The sequence below is a fragment of the Salvia splendens genome, chromosome 11 (assembly GCF_004379255.2).
Source record: "Salvia splendens isolate huo1 chromosome 11, SspV2, whole genome shotgun sequence".
NCBI classification, from domain to species: Eukaryota; Viridiplantae; Streptophyta; class Magnoliopsida; order Lamiales; family Lamiaceae; genus Salvia; species Salvia splendens.
In genome coordinates, this window is record NC_056042.1 from 31,376,291 (window position 1) to 31,398,712 (window position 22,422).

Here is a 22,422-nt window from a genome sequence, read left to right on the forward strand (position 1 = left end):
GTATTGAAAATCAATTAATTATGTAAGGAAAAGAAAAGGAAATCTCATATCCCAAGTCCTACGCGTAGACACTTAACTTTCATCTTCTATATGCTTCGATCTTTTTTTGGCTTCGATAGATGAAGTGCCATTATAGGTAGTTGACAACTGCCATGCCCATTATCATCATTACAAATCAGACAATTCAACATAACATATAATGTGGGAATAAATGCCTCTAAAATTACAAAGTGCTCCTATATACCAATTCTTTGTTCATAAAATACTTTTCAAATTTTAATTACAAATCACAAAGTTTTAATTTTTCAGAATTTTTAATGGAGTCAAAATTGAAATTAGTTTCAATTTCAAAAATGATATGACAAACAAAATCAAACAAACATGATGCTAATTATTAGTATTGATACAAAAGAAGAGAACGAGGAAGAATACGGTGCAACTAGATAATAAGGAAAATGGTGTTTCAAGATAGCTCAAATCTAAACATATACAGGTGAGAATTTATGATTACCTTTGGTTCATTATATGTGATTTATGCTTGGATCCATGTCTATAAACACCTTTATGTTTTGTTTATTGTGAATTTTTGGGTAGATTTTTGTGGAATTCTGATACGAGTATATCTTCGTAAATATCTCTCATATCTTTATTATTATATTATCATATCTTTTCCATATAATTGTTATCTTATTCACCAAGTTAGGTTATTCATAGGAGTATTATAAATAGGACCTATTGTTATTCTCATAATTCAATCAATGAAATCATAATTATTGTCTTTTATGTTTATTTAGTTTTTCCTTTTATAATTTTCGATTGTCGACAAAGCACGGTTTCTCTGCGACTTTCTTTATCTTTTTCACTTGATAAGGGTCTTTCCCTTATCAATTGGTGCTTTCATTCGGTTCTCATCCTCCGAATTACCACCATCATGTCATCCACATATGCTGCCTATTACCATCACCAATTCGACTACCGTCAGCAGCAATTCGCCCACCACCCATCGCAACCCATATATCAGCCACCACACCATCCGATTGAATCATTAGATCTGCAACAATCCTATCCACGGGATAGGCACTTCCACCCACAATATCATCCCTACCAGGCCCGACAGCCCACTTGCTGGGACCCGCCATGGGTGCGCACGCAGCAGAGTTCTTCGACCTATGATCAGTCGCCGCCTCACAACCCGTACCTCGCCTATGGTGAAGCGACATACCAGGGTTCTGACCCCAATAATCCTGACCTCATGGCTCGATCGTTCTCCCCTGCCCAACTAGCCGCCGTAAACGATTACAACGAGAAGTTACGTGTGTATAGATTGGACCAAGCCGCCCTGCTCGCCCGTGTGACCGCTTGGTTTGAGGAGAACACTGATGATGAAAATATAACTGAGGAGAACATTGATAACACTTTCACGATGGTATTGAGTGCGGATGTTCCCAAAGACATTCAAGATGTTCCCAACAACATCACCGATGTTTCCATCAAGTCATTGGATGCGGCGTCAGACTTTCAGAAAGATTTGGAGGAGCAACGCGTAACAGATGAGAAGAAGGGTCATTTCATGGGTGATAGAAATCAGATTCTGTCCAAGTCCGACCAGTTTTCAGCTCCGGCGAATGCGTCTCCGTCCATTGTTACGGATCCTATGGCGGCGCAGTCTAGGGTTTCTTTGGCTAATCACAAAGCTAAGGCCCTCCTTAGCAAGAATCTGGTCGCAATCTTGGATGAAGGGGGAGGTGAGATGAATGCCGAAAATTTTGGAAACCTTGACTGCTCCAAAACATCATATTTGCAAATTCAAAATGAAGAAGGAAGGTTTGACTACCACAGATTGCATGCAGCGGAAAATAAGGGAAGGATTCTTGCTTCACGCGGAGGAGCGGATTCTAATTCAAATTTGAGCACTCACTCTTCTTCATGCATTATTCTCGAAAATGATAAGGATCAATCTTTTGCGTTTGACCCAGGAGGATTCCTCGATGCTCATTGTTGCTCCATGGTTCCCACCTTGAGGACAAGGTGGATTTTAACCGTGTGGGAGTTGATACGAGTATATCTTCGGAAATATCTCCCATATCTTTATTATTATATTATCATATCGTTTCCATATAATTGTTATCTTATTCACCAAGTTAGGTTATTCATAGGAGTATTATAAATAGGACCTATTGTTATTCTCATAATTCAATCAATGAAATCATAATTATTGTCTTTTATCTTTATTTAGTTTTTCCTTTTATAATTTTCGATTGTCGACAGAGCACAGTTTCTCTGCGACTTTCTTTATCTTTTTCACTTGATAAGGGTCTTTCCCTTATCAAATTCTCTTTGTTTAATCGTGTTCCAGTTGATGCCATTGAGTTTTTTTGTCTCATATGCCAATTTGTCGTGAAAGGGTTTGTTTGGTTTCTGGATCTGGAGATCTAATGGTAATCAGCAATTTGAAACGTCTACACATTTCCGTATAACTAGATTCAATTATTCCCCTAATTTTGAATCGCTAAGTGGGTTCAAACTCATTTCACGTTTTAGTTGTGTAAACGCGTTATTTATCCAGGTAACCTGGCATAGATTCCGTATTCGGTTACTTTGTATTTATTGTGGCAGGTCGGATTTAAGCAAGTTTGGAAATGTATTCGTAAGAAGGCATCAAGCATTTAGCGCTCTAATATCAACACTTATGAATTGTAGCAATTAAGCGACCTTATGGCCGATAGATGAGTTGTATTTTTTGGGCAGTTTGTTTTTATTTTTGGCAAAAACTTTATTCTTTTTTACTTTATTTTTTCTTTCTCTGTCTTTTTTTAATTCATTTTCTAATTTATCCTCTTTCCCCTTGACGTTTAAACATCAATTTTTTGAATCCCGCACAAAAGAAACGCAACAATTATATTTAATTTAATATATTTGCTTACAACAAAAGAAGAAGAGAAGGATGAAGAACGTGGTGTAAGTTGATAAAAGGAAAAGGTTGTTTCAAGAAAGCTCAAATCTAAATATATATACATATGGGAATTTATGATTTCCTTTTGTTAACTATACGTGATTTATGCTTGGATCTTACGTCTAGTTACCTTCATATTTTGTTGATTGTGAATTCTTGGGTTAATTTTTGTTGAACTTTTGGGTAAGTTTATGTTTACTATATAAAACCAGAACACAAAACACACATTGCGCACACACACTATATGTTTTGTTGGTTTGATTTTTTTTAATTTTAGTTTTGACTAGATCATAGCATAAGACTAATTTAATTTATTTATGCTTATAAAATAGTACTAGTTTATTAGCTACACGTCTCCCTCATGTTCAAAACTTGTGCATATTCAAAATCATAGTTATTAGAAAACCAGAAGATAAGATCAAAATAAATACAATTGCGGACTTTTAGCATTTTCTCAAATTTTATATTTATAAGAACGCATCTTATTCATTGGACGAAAATGTAAAAGATCAAGATTTAAGGGAAATCGGAAATTGCCGGTTTCTGCCATTAACCGTGGATCGAACCTCCGGTTTATGGCATAAAACCGGCCAGATTTGAATTATGAATTTTTCTTTAAAAATAAAGATTCTCTCTATTTTTCATCTATAAATACCCTACTTCTCCATCATTTCTATATACCCCATTCTTGTGTTGACAAGGATTTTTCTTCTCAATCTCAATTTTCTCTATTCTATACTCCCGTTCTCTCCAATTTGCTAAAGTGTTGTTGTCTTGTCTACTTGTTGTGCTCATAATCTCATTGTTTACTTAAGTTGTTCATTATTTATCAATCATCGTACTTCAGTTTCAATATGTCTTCTTCTCGTGGTGGGGTGTTAGAAGAAAGCTAAGATCTAAAGATATACTAGTGAGATTTTATGATTTTCTTGAGTTAATTATATGGGATTTATGCTTGGATCTGTCTATGCACGTCTTTATATTTTGTTGATTGTAGATATTTTGGAAATTTATGTTGAATTCTCCTTATTTAATCTTGTTTCAGTCAATGCCATTAGTTTTTTTTTTTTGCTTTTTATGTCAACTTGTTGCGATGCCATAAGGGTTCTTCAGTTGATGGAGGACTGAGGGTAATTGGCGATTTGAAACGTTTAAGCGTTTTAGTATAACTAGATTCGATTTTTACCTAATCTTGAAACGCTAAATGGGTTCAAACTCATTTCACGTTTTAGCTGTGTAAACGAGTTATTTATCCGGGTAACCTGACATAGATTCCGTATTCGGTTAGTATGTACTCCATCCGTCCTGCTTTAGCAATCTCAGTCACTTTTAAGCAATCATTTTGTAAAAATGATAATAAATAGTTAAAGTGGAGAAATGGTAAAGTAAGAGAGAGAATAATGTAAAGAAGATTCTTATCTACGTTATTCTCTCTTGTAGTTTACAATTTCTCCATTTTAATTATTTATTATCATTTTTATAAAACGAGTACTCAAAAGTGACTGGACTGCTAAAGCGGGACGGGGGGAGTATTTATTTTGCGAGGTCGGATTTAGCTAGTTGGCCGATGTATCCGTAAGAAAGCAACAAACATTTAATGCTCTATTTTTTCATATAATGCTCTAATTTCAACGCTTACAGATTGTAGAAATTAAGCTACCTTATGACCGAAAGTTGAGTCATATTCTCTTTTAGGTTAGTTTATGTTCACTATATGAACACAACACACACATTCGCACACACTGCGCACACACACACTATATTTTTTGTTGGTTCTTAATATTTTTTTCAATTTTAGTTTTGACTACAGCATTGCATAAGACTAATTTAATTTATTTGTGCTTATAAAATAGTTTATTAGCTACACGTCTCCCTCATGTTCAAAACATGTGTGATGAATCCGCGAATTTTTGATGTTAGTAAATGCAGGTAGAGAATAAAGATCACGACACAATGAATTTACGTGGTTCGATTTACTGAGGTAAATCTACGTCCACGGGAAGAAAAGAGGGCAGAGTTGTATTGCTTGATCTGTTTTCTACAGCTTACAATACAGACTTGCTATTTTATATTTGATCTCTAGAGAGCGAGAGAGTCTAACCCTATCTATCTGATCTAGGTTCTATTTATACAAAGGACCAAGATCGTGGCATGCAGCACCATTTACTAGGTAGTGGATGTCGTGGAGATCGTGGCGATCTTGCATGGGTCCACTATCCTGCATGAGTTAATGACTGCTTGACACCACTAAGTAGATCGTGGGTGTAGTGGAGGTGGAAATCCTGCATGAGTCCACTATCTCCTAGTTCGGTCGAATACTGAGACCGAACTGCTGAGCTATTGCCGAGCAGCTTTTGCCGATCTGAGAGTAGAGCTTGATGCTGACCTGAGAGCAGAGTTTGATTGGTTGGCTTTTACCGAGCTGTAGGCTGGGGCCGAACTCTTTGGTCGTGCCGAACTGAACTCTGATACTCTTTAGTCATGCCGAACTCTATTTTTTCATATAATGCTCTAATTTCAACGCTTACAGATTGTAGAAATTAAGCTACCTTATGACCGAAAGTTGAGTCATATTCTCTTTTAGGTTAGTTTATGTTCACTATATGAACACAACACACACATTCGCACACACTGCGCACACACACACTATATTTTTTGTTGGTTCTTAATATTTTTTTCAATTTTAGTTTTGACTACAGCATTGCATAAGACTAATTTAATTTATTTGTGCTTATAAAATAGTTTATTAGCTACACGTCTCCCTCATGTTCAAAACATGTGTATATTCAAAATCATAGTTATTAGAAAACAGAAGATAAGATCAAATAAATATAATTGCACTTTTTCACTTTTAGCATTTCTCAAATTTTGCATTTATCAGAACACATCTTATTCATTGGACGAAAATATAAAAGATCAAGATTTAATGAAAATAGGAAATTGTTGGTTTTCTGCCATAAACCGTGGAATGAACCTCCGGTTTCTGGCATAAAACCGGCCATATTTGAATTATGAATTTTTCTTTAAAAATAAAGATTCTCTCTATTTTTCATCTCTAAATACCCTACTTCTCCATCATTTCTATACACCTCATTCTTGTGTTGACAAAGATTTCTCTTCTCAATCTCAATTTTCTCTATTCTCTACTCACATTCTCTCCAATTTGCTCAAGTGTTGTTGTCTTGTCTACTTGTTCTCATAATCTCATTATTTATGTAAGTTGTTCATTATTTATCCATCACCATACTTCAATTTCAATATGTCTTCTTCTCGTGGGGCAGTGTTACAAGAAAGCTCAGATCTAAAGATATACAACTACAAGTGAGAATTTAAGATTTTCTTGAGTTAATTATATGGGATTTATGCTTGGATCTATGTCTATGCACGTCTTTATATTTTGTTGATTGTGGATTTTTTGTAGATATATGTTGAATTCTCGTTATTTAATCTTGTTTCAGTTAGGGGTGGGTAGGTACGGTATACCTTACCGAAACCACCATACGTATACTTTATCGTAAATTCGGTATGTGAACAAACCATACATTTACCTTGCCAAAATTTTCGGTATACCGAACTTCGGTATACCTTATTTTCGGTATGACCAATTTCCATACCGATGCAGTACCTCATTTTTGGTATACCGTACCAAAGTTCGGTATACCGTACTTTTGCGGTATACCTTACTTTCAACATCAATGAAAATAGATAATTTGAGTTTTTAGAATATTATTTATATTTTATTTTAAAAAATATATATATTACATATATTTTATTCATAATTATATTTATATTTCACAATAAATTTTATAATTTTAAAAATATATAAAATATATTTTATACTATTAAATTTATATTTTACGGTATATACCTTAATTTACGATACATACCGAACTTCGGTATGAAGCGGTATACCGCGGTATATGAAAATTCATACCGTTACCTTACCGAAAATCTTTCGGTAAGGTATTATACCGTACCGAAAATCACGGTATACCAAAAGTTAGGTATTTTCGATATTTTTTCGGTACGATAAGACCGATATTTTTCCCCAGCCCTAGTTTCAGTCAATGCCATTGAGTTTTTTTGCCTTATATGCCAACTTATTGTGATGCCATAAGGATTCTTCAGTTGATGGAGGAGTGAGGGTAATCGGCTATTTGAAACGTTTAAGCGTTTTATTATAACTAGATTCGATTTTTACCTAATCTTGAAATGTTGAATGAGTTCAAACTCATTTCACGTTTTAGCTTTGTAAACGCTTTATTATCCGGGTAACCCTACATAGATTCCGTATTCGGTTACTATGTATTTATTTTGCCAGTTCGGATTTAGTTAGTTGGCCAATGTATCCGTAAGAAGGCAACAGACATTTAATTATCTAATTTCAACGTTTACAAATTGTAGAAATTAAGCGACCTTATGACCGAAAGTTGAGTCGTATTCTCTTTTGGGTTAATTTATATTCACTATATGAACACAACACACACAAAGCACACACACGGTCACACACACTGCGCACACACATTGCACATACACACTATATTTTTTGTTAGTTCTTAATTTTTTTTCCAATTTTAGTTTTGACTACAACATTGCATAAGACTAATTAAATTTATTTGTGTTTATAAAATAGTTTATTATCTACATGTCTCCCTCATGTTCAAAACATGCGCATGTTCAAAATCATAGTTAGTAGAAAACCAGAAGATAAGACCAAAATAAATATAATTGCACTTTTTCACTTTTAGCATTTCTCAAATTTTGCATTTATGAGAACACATCTTATTCATTGGAAGAAAATATAAAATATTCAAGATTTAATGAAAATCGAAAATTGTCGGTTTTCTGCCATAAACCGTGGACCGAACCTCCGGTTTCTGCCACAATACTTAAAAAACTTTCTCTAACTATCTCTCTATTACTTTACCAATAATGCAAAATCCGTGACGAATCCAAAGTTCATACTCTTTGGGGACAGAGGGAGTAATTTTTTTATTTAGAGTAAGATTTTTTTTACCTTATTCAGTCGAAGTTTAGATCGATATTTAGTTGAAAAATGAAGAACGAAATGAAAATTGCGTGGCTCATTTAAGCTACTGCCTACTAGTGCCACGCCGTGCCGTGCAATGCATGATCCAATTTATTTTATATTTGCACTATTTTGTAACTGTGAATTAGCATTTATGAAATGAGGAACAATATTATTTTATCAAGTTCTAAACTCACAAATATACACGTATCAATTTATTGTGCTAATAAAAACTCACGTAATCAAATAAATTTGAAACTAATAATTACACATAAAACACACGTCAATTATGAAACTTTCCGACCTCTACTACAAAAAGAAAAGATCAACCTTTAACACATGTCATTTAGAATTTAATGTTTAACGAAAGAAATACAAAAATTATTGGTATATGCATTTGGGGCCTGACTGACGTGTTCAAATCCAAGTTACAATATCTTAAATTACATGTTTCAGTTTATTTAATAAATAAATTTATTGTTAGAAAAAATTTCATATTATACTATGATTTATAATATGTTTTACTAAATATATTAAAGATGTATATATATTTATTTTGTATTGTGCATATAATCCTATAATTATTTTGAAATTCCTGCAAGAATTAAAAAACTATTTTGATGCCGCTCCATAGCAACGAACTAGCTGAATCAACTCCAGAAAATAGTGGGAAAATTGCAATATACATACAAAATGTTTCATTATTGTTTCAAAAATTTCATGTTAACATGTTACTAGAAAAAGTTTTGTTACTGTTTTAAATTGATACATTTTCCTTAATTCATTACCAGAGTTAATTATTATTTTCAATCCAAGTAATATACTGTAACAAAGAAATATGGTGCATGGTTTCAAATTTGAATTTTGAAAAGTGGGCCCAGCAGGAATTTTGGGAGGGAGAGGAAGGGTTTCACTATATACCAACGGTCATTCCTTAGCTTCAATTCCATTTTCCATCGTCTTCTCCAGAATTTCTCGAGAAAATCTAGTAAAACTAGAACCAGTAGAAGCATCGAAGATCCATACACCAAGTGTGTGTGAGAGAGAAAATGGTGGCGGCGAAGAAATCTGCGTACGAGGAGAATAGGCAGAAGAGGCTGGAAGAGAACAAGAGAAGAATGGAGGAGCTCAATCTCAACAAGCTCGCCAAGTCTCTCCACACTCCCAAGCCTTCTCCGGTATGAATTCAATTATCACAAGCAATAGTGTTTTCAATTTCATCATGATCGTTTCTACATTTTTTATCTGCAGATGAAGAAGGTGAACCCAAAGCTGCCGAAACAGCCTTTGGATCCCTCTTCTGTCCGTCGATCTAGCCGTGTTGCAGATTTGCCGCCCAAGAGCTACAAAGAGGTCTGTACTTTATCGCTATCTACGTCTCTGTTTCTCTCTCTCTCTCTCTCTCTCGATCGAATGAAATAAGCTAGGGTTTTTATGTTCCTTGTTGTTGATAGGTTTCTGTGTTCGAAGGAATGGGGAAGCCGAGGAGGTTAGTTCCCAGCTCCTTAACTATTAGATTGTTTTATGGCTTCAGTAGATGTGAATTTTATGAGACCTGATTGTTGTGGCATTGATTCTTCAGTTATCAGAGAAGGGATCTGTTGAACAGAGTGTATGCCGGGGATGAAGAGCGGCAGTATGCTGTGCAAAGAGCAGAGGATCTTCACTCGAGTTTAGGCCAGGATGTTCCGAGCTTCATAAAGCCTATGCTTCAATCTCATGTTACTGGTGGCTTCTGGCTGGTATGTTGGACAGGAGAAATATTACATCTTTTTTAAGAATGAAATGTTAGTACTGTGTTATGAATACTGATAGGTCTTGATTGATCATAGCTCTTTTGCATTCTCTAATTTCAAAAGTTCTTGCTTTTTTTACCTGGGGGAGAACACAACACAAAAACTAATATTGGTCCATAAAATCATAAACTTTGGTCGTAATTTTGTATTTTACGTCGCAAAAGCGTGAACTTAGGCAGTGTAGTCAATTTCCCACGATTTGGAATTCCAGCGAAATTTGGGGCATGTTTTTAAACTCAAGTAACACATAGAATGAAATGGCATTGTTTACAAACGTTGTTTCTTATATTGATTGGTTTGTGATGTTAAATTCAATTTAGGGGAAAACTGAACTTGTGGGAAATTCGCTACAAAACGCAAGTTCATGATATTAGCGACCAAGGTTTGTGATGTTAGGGACCATCCCCCAAAGTTAATGATGAATCTTGGTATGAAATAGAGAAAGGATCTTTGCATTAGATTCTATAATCTATAACATTGTTCAAGTGTTGGTGTGAAATAGATAAAAATATCTTTGCATTAGATTCTACTCAGTCTATTGCATGGCTTAAATTTGGAAGCGATGAGTGCCATTTTGCTTTGAAATAGGGTCTCCCATCCCATTTTTGCAAGACTCATCTCCCAAGTAGTGATACAACTATTAGTTTGGTTGATGAGAATGATGAAGTCTCTGAGACCAAGTACCTCGCTCTGAAACCGGGTCTGAGTGGTGGATGGAGGGGCTTTGCGATTGATCATGAATTAGTCGATGGAGATGCACTTGTTTTCCAATTAACTGAGCCGACAAGTTTCAAGGTAACCCTAACCCCTGCACTATTTGGTTTAGTTAACTGAGCTGGGGACCCCTCATTTATGCCTATGCATTTGTATTTCCTTAAAATCTCTGCTCTCTTTAATTCCTATCTCCCTTGATCGGATTCTCTCAAGATCTTTCTCCCCCTCTAACTGGTACTTTACTGATTCATTTTCGCCGTTAATATGTAACGGGGATTTCACTATATTTAGACTCACTTAATGGTGCTTTACTGATTCATTTTCGTCATTAATATGTAACGGGGATTCCCTATGCATATTCATATCTCTGCACTTATGCCCATTTGATTTCTAATATCTCTCTCCCTCTCAAACTAGTTAACAACATTTAGGTTCATTATATGTTGCCATAAATGTGTCATGAGTACTCTATCTTATTTACTCCTTCCGTCCCATAATAGATGTCACACTTGTGTGATGGCGCAAGATTTAGAAGATGTTGTGTGTTAAGGGAAGAGAGAAAATATATTTTTACATATTGATATGATAGAGAACTCTTTCCGGAAGAGGAAATGGGCCATCTACTTTGGGACAGGAGGAATACATCTCTATACTTATGCATGTTAGTGCACCTTGATTTATGGGGTGCACTCTCCGTCGCCCCAAATTTTTACTTTGGCGCCCCTGGTGCACCCAGCGCCCCCTAACAACACACTTCTTTTGTCTGTATTTGCTTTTTATGATTGTCATGTTACAACATCAAGTTCTTTCAACATAAAACTTATTACTCCCTCTATATTAGGTGATGAAATAAAGTGATATAGTTTCTTCGCATACAGCTTAACTAACAAGGTTTCATTATTACAGAAACAGTTATTGTGTTCAAAGGCACTAATTTAGCAGTACTTACAAACTATGAAAGTAGTATCTTGCTCTACAATTACTATTATGTACACATATAATCATTCTAACAGTCTGATAAAAAGTTATATTGATGTGTCTTAGTTCACTTTTCACCACTATCACCTTTATTTGTTCATCAAATATACAATGTATCCGAGTTCAAAAAGTTATATGTTGTATGAACATATGTGAATTGGACCATTGTGCATACAGGTATACATCATAAGGGTAAACGAACCGGCAGAGAGCAGCAGCTAAAACTTCAAGACTGCACTACCAAAAGTCGGATTTGAATGACGTTTTTGATCAGGTATCACCCATACGTTTTTGGTACTTCGAAGTTCGAACTCTATTGTGTTTACTACTACTACTACTACTACTACTGTTTACCTTTTAGCAATAAGAGATCCAATAAAGTGGAAATATACAAAATTTTCAAACTTATATCAGATCTGACCTGCATATGTGTATATATTGTTCTCATTTCACATCCCCATTTTGCAGTTTCCTCATATTTTGACAAGGGAACAATTGGCCAACAATGGAACCAATCTCTCAATATAAGTGATTTTGGAGGGAGAGAGAAGAAGCTTTTGATGTCTGTAGCTTGAGACTGATTAATATGGATATAATTTATAAAAATTTATGAATTGTGACGATGACATAAATAGTGAATTGCTGGAGACAAATTGGTTCACATAAAAGGCACGACCAAAATCCCATGCCACAATAATATTACATGGAGTTCTGAAGTGTGTGGACAATACAAACCTTATATATGGTTTAACTGGTTATTTCAACTGAGAATGCCCGTATTCTATCCATCTCCAAGACTGTAACTGTAGAAGCTTATTATTGATCCTTGCAAATGAATTGCAGGCATGTATACTTGGCCAGTGTCCAATCATAATTTTGCAAGGCGATTGTTGAACGTTGGATCCATACATACAACAACCTGCGATAATAAGAAACCTTCAGTAAGCTATCTATCTGGTGTTTGCGACGAACCCCCAAAATGGTTAGATGTGTACAATAAAATTACCTTGCCGACACTTTTACCAGAATGAAGATAGTTAACTGCATCAGCAACTGAATGGACTCCCAAAAATGTTTTGGGGTCAACAATGACCTGAATAAAAGCATAAATGGAAAATAGGTTACATATTAATGGATTAAACCAAGTATGCATGAACAAGAGAAGAAATACTAGTAATTACCTTAAGCTTCCTAGAGGTGTAGAGATCCATTAGCTTATCCAGATGTGCTTGCCAAAAGTGGGCATATTGTACTAGAAAGAAACCAGCCTGGACAATTTTGGAGTCAGTCACCATTAAAGCACACTCAAGAGGCATTTTAAAGGATAAAGATGCAATTTGCTCATTATTCCTCTCATTGTTTGGATTAAGCCAAAAGTGATGTTAAATTATAACTCTAAACTTCAATACAACCCAACTTCTATGCAAACCTTCCTATATTCACTGAAGAATATTGTAAAATTCGGAACCTCTGTTATAGTTGGTAAAGTAAAATTCAACTATATCCGATATGAAAATGAACAGGGCTTACCACAGTCTGGCTCTTTGCTAGAATCTTTTCGCACAATCCAGTATAATTCCTTGGCTTCCACCCATCTTCCCCTTGATACTGCAATCATATAGTAAGTTTTATGATTGCAATAAATTAGAACCAACATGAAATTGCGATAGCAATTAAGGCGGTGATGGCATGATGGACAGAACAGAAATTATGAAAAGGAAGAAAACAGAGAATAAACTCAATAGTAAGCTAAGTAAATACTAGAAGTTATAAAAGATGCATCCTCTTACGAAGCCCTATGGCTAACTACCATCCCTACTCCTGGAAGACTCATGACTCAAGACTCTTTTAACAAAAAAACAACTAATAAAAAAATTAAAGATAACTCCTACAGCTAATCTGCAGGGGAACGAGAACGATCTCTATCAAACTGTGTCTGTAAGTTAACCAACCTTTTAAGGTTAAAAGAAAATGACATATGCCAAATGGCAAAATTATCCAGAAATCTTATGCTTTTGACTGAAGGTACTAACCTGAGAAATCATCCCAATCACAATAAGGCGCCCATAGGTTGCCAAAGCGTTCAAGCATAGATCAAACATTTCACCACCAACAGACTCATATATTATATCAACACCTTTAGGGAACTCTTCTTTCAGAACCTGACCAGGAAATACAGCATTATAAATATTTGGATGTCCTGCAGGTGGCCTAGTTCTATGAATTATAATATTCAAATAGTAAAATGGGAAATAAACTGAAAACGGGGAGATGGTCAGATAGCAACTCAAAACAGAAAAAATCATTTTTTACCATCACAGCCCATAAAGGTTTGCTGCTTCCAATTTCTATGTTTTAGACACTGTATTTGATAAATTAAGAGGGAGAGATATTGTAGTAACGTACAGTCTTGATATTCTCAGCTTTGTAGTCGATGACTCTATCCACTCCCAAATCCTTCAGAAGCCTGGCCTTATCTTTTCCTCCACAGGTTGCAATAACCTTATTTCCAGCTAATTTTGCCAGCTGCAATACAACACTCCTCTATTTATTTACTTAAAATGAACAGTAATCACCTTTCATGATAGAATGAGAAATCATTAAAAGTGGGGGAGTCTAAGGGGCCTAACAGAATCATTGCAGCCATTATGTAATTATGCGATGTTTAGATGGCTCTTGTGTTTCTAGAGAAGAATCTCAAAACCAAGGTTTTAGAAAATGCAACCTATTAGGAAGAAAAATGCATGACAAAAAGTGGAGGCATGTGTTTCTGGGGAAGTAACTCGGAAAGAAAATGTAGTGGGTCAAAAAAATTATCATAGCCTTTGCAGTTCAATAGAGTCGGAATCTGGCATCCTGATAAAAATATGCTCTAGATTCAATCACTCCACAAAAGCTCAAAGTATTTGAAGCTCCTTATCAGGTTAATCAATAAACTTATGTTTTTTCCTTCACAAATATATCCATAAAGAGACAGACCACGAGGAATTCTTCATTGATGCAAAGATAGAGCATCTGCAAATATACCAAATTCTTACCTTCCAATATTCAAGAACTAGGAACAGTTTCTTTTAACTACAGAAAATTTCATCACTAAAATATACCTGGACAGCAAATTGCCCAGTCCCTCCTGCAGCAGCAGTGATAAGAACTGTTTTCCCCGATTCCATTTGAGCTGCCTACAACATCAGCAAAAGGAAGGAGAAATTGTAAGCGTTAACATTTCATAGCTGTCATGTATTCATATACTTCAGTCTGTGAAACAGAAAGAATTAATCTTCTAAAACCATTTTAAGCCACTCACGAACTTGAAAGGATGGAAAAGAAAAACATAGAATGAAAAAAAAAACCTTTTCTAAAGCTATCGAGGCTGTTAGCCCAGATGTGAGCATAGCAACAACTTCTGGATCTGGTCTTGCCACAGGAAGGATGTGCTTTGAAGGAACCTAAATTACAGGGAAAATCTATGCTTTCAGTTATCATACAAAAATTATAAAGAGAAATGCGAAGGATAAAAATGTACTGAATTATGTAAAAAATAAACAAGTGTATTACCGCAGTGAATTCAGCATAACTCCCATATGTCATAATTGCAGCTGGAGTCCCAACCTTTAAGTGCTTAACTGAATCTCCAATAGCAGCAATTATACCCACAGCCTGCATATCAAGGATAGCAAACTGACTTGAAAATGACACCAGATCACACTTGTCTTTAACAGAACGAAATTTTCGTTTGGGATGTGAATTTCATGACTTCTTCTGGCAAATATATTGTACTCATGCAGATGTTTACATGTTGCAGATGATGTTGAATAATCTCAATATTGAAATAAAAGAATGCAGACCGGGGATTTCTCCTAACCTCAAAGCCAGCATCAAAGGGAAGCAAAGAAGCAGTGTCTTTACTGCTCCCACTAAAGTATCTTCCAGAGCTAAAATTCACCTGTTAAAAATGATCATACGCAATTACGGATGTCAATATTTTGTAGAGAATTAGATACACATACTCCCAAACAAAATTAAATTCTCTCTCGACATTAAGTTCACATGTGCTCAATAACCAAGACAAGTTGGTCTGTAGTTATTTTTACTGTTTACCTCATACATGTTAGGCAATTAAAATCCAAATTACTATAAATAACAATAACCATTATCTGAAAAACAGTTACCATTAATCTTGAGAGAAACAAACTTACATCACTAGCATTGACCCCAGCATATATAATCTTCATAAGAACATAATCAGGTTTAAGCGGCAATTTCAAGGATGTCCTTACTACTCTTGTTGCACTTTGGAAATTGTGACTTAGAGTGTGAACAACACTGAAGACATGATTAAAATAATGATTTGTTAGGGTAACAACATAAGTGACTTGAGAATAATAGGTGACCTAGATACATGTACCTACATCTTATCAAAACTTTGAGGGATTTGAACATTCACAGGCAAAACATCCCCAGACTTTTTCCTTGAAGCCTTAGGACGAACTCGATATTTCTCTTCTTCTGCGGGAGTTGGCCAGTACTCAAAGCCCCTTTTATTGGATATCCACAAGCAAGCCCCAGCTTTACTTTCATCGCTAATAAGGTCAAAGGCTCCTACATAAGTCAGGGGCTAAAACTAATGTTAAGATGTAATTCGTTGTATTAAGGACAAACAATTTTCATCAGCTTTAGAGAATGCAGAACTTGAAAAATAATGTGCTGATTAAGCAAGCCTATTTCTCATGGCTGAGAACAATTATAGGTGATCTAAAACGTGCATTCCTGCTATATGAAACAGCAAGAAAATCTTGGGGTGCAGAGAATAGCAAACACACAATAGAAGCATAATCAGGCTACTTCGCCATGTACTATTGTAATTTATGCCATAGTTACTCCAAACAGCCTTAGTTCAGATGCACTGAAAAAAACAGTTTTTCAAGAGCATAATAGAATAAACCCCAGGTGTCCCCGTTAGATTCATAAGTAGAAAAAGGAGAGACCATGCCTATACTGACATGCAGATAAACACTGGGAGTAGAATTTACCTTTAACAACCACCTCCATACTCATAAAGCCGCCAACCATATCAATGAACTTAGGGTCCATCTTAGAGGCCAACTCGGTTTGAACAAACTGCACAGAGTAAGAGTTGAAAGCTATAAAAATTACAACCCTTTAAAGTCCAGTCAAGTTGGGCTAGCTACCAGATTAAGACTGAGAAATTGATTGTCCGGAATTTTATACAGATAAAAAGTTAGATGAGCAGGAGCTTGCTTAGTCATACTACACTGCACATTCCATAATACACAGGATAATCTCTTGTTAATCGGAAAATACAAGAATTCTACACCTAAATATTTTTATACTACTACATAAGCCATATCTTGCAAGTTTACATATTAAACCAAGATATAGGTAGAAAATTGTGCAGTAGTATACAGAATGCTGATAAAACATTTTGTGATATGGTACACAAGAGCATACTTTTTTAATGCCATATTGAAAAATTGCCAGCCCTCCCAGTTCAACTTAATTGTCTGGAACCAACAAGATTTTCCCAAAACATTAGTAATAGTACAATGTTCAACTCAAGAACTTGTCATGACAACTTTTTTTTTTCTGGAAGATTTGAGGGGTAGCAAGTAATTCAAGAACTAGGCCATACATACACCTATACCTCAGAAGTTCTTCTAAAAAATCATTTAAGAGGGCTATTTTTTTTAATAGGCTACTTCAATATCTATCTGCATATGGTTCTTCTTTCTTGAGAGTTGATAACGAGTCTTATGGTTCCATAGTCCATGCAATGGATCTGACTGAACAATCTAAAGTTTGTCATTTAGGAAACAAGTTTTCAGCTGATTTTATAGCTCCTTGGAATATATAATTAAATTTCATTGCATAACCTATGCTTAGTAGACATGGCTTACTAAGCATAACAAATATTTTTGCTGCGAAATTAGGAGTTTTATTTTCGTTGAGGGGAAAAATAAAATAGATAAAAGTAGCTCACCTCAGGGCAAAGAACATTAACACGAATTCCTTGACGCCTGTAAAGAGCCAGTGATCTGGTGAATAGAACTACTCCCCCTGCAAACATTCAATAATTCAGCAATAGTGACTAATCTAATGGTAAAACTTATAAATACACAAAAAACCATACATAAAAAATAAGTACATTAACCATTTGTAGATTGGAAACAAAAATTTGAGTACATTCAACAGAAGTCAAGGAGTAACAAACCTTTCGCGCCAGAGTAAATAGGATCAGCATACATTGGGTATAAACCTGAAGCTGAGCCAACATTAATGATGACACCAGGTTTCTTCACTTCTTTCATTAATCGAATCTGTGCACTCAAAATTTATGCTTAGTGCTTAGAACCACAAGTAAGGAGACAGAGACATAAACAGCCTAAAAACCAAAATCAAATGCCACCAAAAGTTATAAACTATAATAGAATGATGAACAGCTTTATCTTAATAAACGAGATCATATCATCATTAGCTGCAACATACTACAATAAAAAACACTGAACAAAATTAAAGGAGGACAACTTTTCATCTTAATTTGCAATTACAGCAGCTTCGATATAGAAAATACGATAAAAAAAACATACCGCCAGCTGCGTTGATTCAATCACTGCGACAAAATTGATATCAACGGCACGCTTCCAAGATTTAAAGCCGTCGGTCTGATCCTCATAGAAGGAAATCGGAGTCACGATTCCAGCACAGTTGATACAGATATCCAACCCGCCGTAAGTGTCCACGTGCTTACGGAAAGCCGCCGCGAGTTCATCTGCAGCAAAATCAAACATCTGAACATACTAATTCGCAAAAAAACGCATAAAATCCGAACACCTGTCACTTACCTGATTTGGAGACGTCGCATCTGGAGAACAGCACCGGAGGAAATTTCAGGTCGGTGTGAAACTTGCGAAGTTCTATCTCAGCCAGTGATGCAGCCTGTATCCCTTTGTCTTGAGAGAAATCAACGATTGTGATGAAAATTCCTTTCTTCGCGAGAGCTAGCACCAGTGCTCGGCCGATGCCGGCAGCTCCGCCGGTGACGATGGCTGAGAGGCCGGGCTTTAGTTCCATTGTCGTTGTGTATTGAGCGTTTTATCGCTGTTGACTAAATAATTAAGCAGGCCGCATACATAGTGCGATACTGCGATGCATTTTCAATGAGCGTGTGTGAATGAATGAATGAATAAATAGTTACGTATGTCTTGTTTTATCCATCTCGAAGTTAGCTCCCAGGACGGTGAGATGATATCTCCTATATCGAGTTCTCATTTTTGTCATATTTAATTGAAAAAATTAATACTAATATTACGCCATTTTAAGTACTTCATATTTAATTAAAATCGACTCAAATTCAGTCAATTGTACATCTAGGAGGCGCATTGCTCTCGCGTTATGTGATTGGACTAAATTTCTAGTGAAGATCCACAAGCAAGGCCAGAGCTAGCAGCTCGCTTCCCTGCAATGCTGGTCAACCTTTGAAATTTAAGGGCAGCTCACGCAAAGAATCATGGCTAAGAGCATCCGCATCGCCATCTCGATGCGGGCTCGGTCTCGTCTCGGCGAGACGAGCCAGCATCGAGATAACGATGCAGGACCCCCATCGCGTCGCGTGTCTCTCCGGGGCGATGAAGTTGATTAGCTATGGCGCGCAGCGTGACGCCCACTCGCCGGCCCACGGGTGGCGTCGTCATGCTGACGTAATAAATAATTTTTTTAAAAAAATAAAATCGATTTTTCAAAAAGAAAATTAAAATTTTAAAATGGAAATATTACAGTTTGAATTTAAATTTTTTTTATTTTTTTATTCTATAAATACTAGGATTACCTTTTTCATTTTACACACAAACACACTATCTCTCATCTTTTTTTCTTCTCATCACTATCATATCATCTCTCTTTCCTCTCCACTTTCTACAAAAATGTCCGTTGATGGAAACTCCGGCGTCGAGGGCGGCTACGACTTGAACGCGTTTGTCGACTAGGGGGGCATGTACAATGTTTTGGGTGCTTCCGGTTCCGGTTCGTCGCCGGGCACCCAAGGCTCGTCGACGTCGGCGTACCAAACACCATCTTTTCCAATTGATGCATATTATCGTCCCTCCGCCCTGAAGTATGGGAAAATGCAGGGATTATCCCAAATTAGGGAGAATATTCCGGAGGAACACACTCCGGAAAACCTTCCGACCGGAGCTAGAAGAGGAGGAGGCGGAAGAGGACGAGCTAGCAGAGGAAGAGGACGAGGCGGTGGAAGCTCCGCCAGTCGCGGATTCGGAAACGAGGAGGACGATGCGGTGGAGGACATAGGCTGTCATCCATACAGCTCCGAGGAGACGATGGCTCTGTTCAACGCTTGGATCAGCACGTCGTACGATCCCATCATCGGGAATCAACAATCCCGCAAATATTTTTGGGATAAGGTCACCGTCGTATACAACGAGCAAAAGCCGAGAGGGACCTTCAAGCGCAACATGAAGATACTTCGCAGTAAATTTGAGCGAGCCGACAAAGATATCAAAATATTTTGTGGGATCTACAAGCATGAAGCGGAGAATTACCAAAGCGAAGCCAGTGGAGCCGACATTTTGAGAGCGGCTTTGCGAGTCTTTAAAGCCGGCACCGGCAAAGTTTTCAAATATGCCGATGTTTGGCAGTCGGTCAAAGAGGTTGATAGGTGGGTTGGCGGTGTCCAGTCCAGCACGGGCTCGAGCTCGAAACGCACTAAGCACACGGCGGGTGGCCAATACTCGTCTAGTGAGGGTGGGGAAGGCAACGCCTCACAAGAGGTTGAGTTCCCGACATCTGATGCAGGGGGCTCCTCTGGTACACGACGTCGGCCGCAAGGGAACAAGGCGACGAAGGCGGCTATAGCTCGCGCAGGGAGGGGCCGAGGCGAATCAAGCCAGGCGGGCTCCCAAGGCATGCCACCGCCCTCCCTAATGTCCATGTACTTCACCGCCACGATGGCTGACACTTCACTCATGACGTCTGACCAATATCAAGTCCATATTGCTGGCATTGTGTATCTGGCAAGACAACTTGGTATACCGCCTCAAACGGGTGCACTGCCACCGCCTTCGGGGGATGATTCGCCGGCGAAATAGTTTTTATAATTTAAGTGTGCAATTTTTAATTTCTAGTATTTTAAATTATGTTTTTTTGTTTTTTTAAGATTTTAATTATGTGTTTTTTAATTTTTTTAGGATTTTATATTGTAATTTTCTTTTATTTAATGAAGTGTGTTTTTATTAATTGAATTTGTTGGAAATAAAAAAAAATGAAATTGAATGAATAGTTAAGGGATGTGATGGTTAAGAGATGGAGGGTTGCAGGTGTTGTCTCTTAGTTAAGAGATGGGGTAAAAAGTGCAGTGTGGTCCATAAATAGTTAAGGGATGAGACGGTATTGAGACAGAGATGTGGATGGCCTAACACTCTTATCCCCTTGGAAACAATTTAGTTCAACTGAAAAAATAGTACTCCCTCCGTTCCATAGTAATAGAGTCATTTTGTCATTTTAATACGTTTCATAATAATAGAGTCATTTCCCTTTTTAGTAAAAGTCAACACATTTCTCCATACCTACTTTACACTCTCTTACTTTATTCTCCCTTTACTCAACTCACCTAACACAATTTTTCTTAATCTCTATGCCGAAAAGAAACGTCTCCATTACTATGGAACGGAGCTAGTAGTAAAGTATATGTTATAAGTTGAGTTAAAATGATAGGAGTATTGTAAATTGATATGAAGAATATATTAGTTGTGAATCATATTATATGTGAATAGTGGTCTCATTTAGTTCATACTAATATTATTTATTTTGTTTATATTTTTATTTTGATATTTAGAAATTTAATAAATTATACATTTATCAATTTTCTTATAATTTAAAATAAATAAATAAATAAATAAATAAAATATTATCGACAATTCTCTAATATCGATAATATTAAACGTACTAAAATTAAATTAAAAATATTAAAAATAAATAATATTAAGTACTTTTATGAGTACTAAGAGCAATGGCAATGGGGCTGATCGCAAGGGTCGATCAGCCCCCCTATCGCCTTCCATAGGCCACCATTGTGGGGAGTGAGCCCATCTCTCTTCCCCCAACACCTCCGCCCATCAGCCGATTGATCGCCCCAGCCAATAGTATATCGGCTCCGCATCGGCCTGCGATGGGCCTCCATTGCCGGGGCTCGGGCCGATGACGGAGCCGATATCCAACTTTTTTTAATTTAATTCAATTTTTAATCCATTACATATACTTTATTCTCCTTCAATTCACATTCATCCATTTTCCAATCTCAACTTCAATTTTATTACTTCTCTCCACGGTGATATGAACTTCAGCAACAAGGTGTCCGACATGAAGGGGAAGAAGAAGGAGGCAGTCGGGGAGGAGTCTGAAGCTGGGCGGACGATGAGTAACTACTCCATAGAGGAGTCGATTGCTCTTGCTCATTGTTGGACATAGATCTCTGAAGACCCGATTGTAGCCAACAATTGCGAGGGTGGTTTATGAGAGCGTATCACGAAAAGATACGAACAAGTAAAGCCCGCAGGGGCCTTGACACACCAACCCGACGATCAACGCAAGCATTGGAAACGCCTGGTGTATGAGTGTGTTAAATTTCACGAATTATACGATGGCAATGCGAGAGGGTTCAAGTACTGGGAAATATATCTGCAACTGAAGGATTGCCCCAAATTCATAAGGTTAATGGGTCGTGTCGGGGAGGACGAGCCTGGTGTATGAGCGTGCTAAATTTCACGATTTCTACTTCCATTATTTTTTATTATGTTTTCTACCTTTATCTTTTTTTTAATGTACGATGTTTTATTTTGTTTTTAATGAATTTGTTTTTTATCGTATATTACGTTGTCTTTAATTTACACCAATAATTACAAGTAAAATATATAAAAATAATG

General features: G+C 36.5%; 2 protein-coding genes across 3 annotated transcripts; one reads left to right on the forward strand and one right to left on the reverse strand.

Moving 5' to 3' along the window:
- Nucleotides 1-8,946: 8,946 nt before the first annotated feature.
- LOC121756044 (B3 domain-containing protein At3g19184-like) lies at nucleotides 8,947-12,123 on the forward strand. The gene is made up of 7 exons (XM_042151501.1): nucleotides 8,947-9,160; nucleotides 9,234-9,335; nucleotides 9,437-9,471; nucleotides 9,565-9,724; nucleotides 10,367-10,573; nucleotides 11,648-11,744; nucleotides 11,939-12,123. Exons 1-6 carry the CDS (start codon nucleotides 9,032-9,034, stop codon nucleotides 11,690-11,692), a joined length of 678 nt encoding a protein of 225 aa, XP_042007435.1. The 5' UTR covers nucleotides 8,947-9,031; the 3' UTR covers nucleotides 11,693-11,744; nucleotides 11,939-12,123.
- On the reverse strand, nucleotides 12,049-18,680 carry LOC121756043 (prostaglandin reductase-3-like). 2 transcript variants are annotated; one of them, XM_042151500.1, is made up of 17 exons: nucleotides 18,331-18,680; nucleotides 18,076-18,257; nucleotides 17,700-17,805; nucleotides 17,469-17,536; nucleotides 16,501-16,588; nucleotides 15,880-16,069; nucleotides 15,667-15,793; nucleotides 15,333-15,413; nucleotides 15,026-15,127; nucleotides 14,821-14,916; nucleotides 14,575-14,649; nucleotides 13,877-13,996; nucleotides 13,504-13,632; nucleotides 13,001-13,078; nucleotides 12,652-12,738; nucleotides 12,477-12,563; nucleotides 12,049-12,389 (listed from the first exon to the last, which is right to left on the reverse strand). In XM_042151500.1, the coding sequence occupies exons 1-17, from the start codon at nucleotides 18,557-18,559 to the stop codon at nucleotides 12,339-12,341; spliced, it is 1,896 nt and encodes a 631-aa protein (XP_042007434.1). In that variant the 5' UTR covers nucleotides 18,560-18,680; the 3' UTR covers nucleotides 12,049-12,338. The 2 variants fall into 2 exon arrangements, with proteins under 2 accessions (XP_042007434.1, XP_042007433.1); XM_042151499.1 differs by having other exon boundaries at nucleotides 17,469-17,545.
- Between the last annotated feature and the right edge of the window lie 3,742 nt (nucleotides 18,681-22,422).

Coding starts and splice junctions, on each gene's coding strand:
- LOC121756043 (XM_042151499.1), bottom strand. CDS start 18,559: ATGGAACTAAAGCCCGGCCTCTCAGCCATCGTCACCGGCGGAGCTGCC. Junction 18,258..18,330: donor ATGCGACGTCTCCAAATCAG/GTAAGTGACAGG, acceptor ATTTTGCTGCAG/ATGAACTCGCGGCGGCTTTC. Junction 15,128..15,332: donor CCTTTGATGCTGGCTTTGAG/GTTAGGAGAAAT, acceptor CTTGATATGCAG/GCTGTGGGTATAATTGCTGC.
- LOC121756044 (XM_042151501.1), top strand. CDS start 9,032: ATGGTGGCGGCGAAGAAATCTGCGTACGAGGAGAATAGGCAGAAGAGG. Junction 9,161..9,233: donor ACACTCCCAAGCCTTCTCCG/GTATGAATTCAA, acceptor TTTTATCTGCAG/ATGAAGAAGGTGAACCCAAA. Junction 9,336..9,436: donor CGCCCAAGAGCTACAAAGAG/GTCTGTACTTTA, acceptor TGTTGTTGATAG/GTTTCTGTGTTCGAAGGAAT.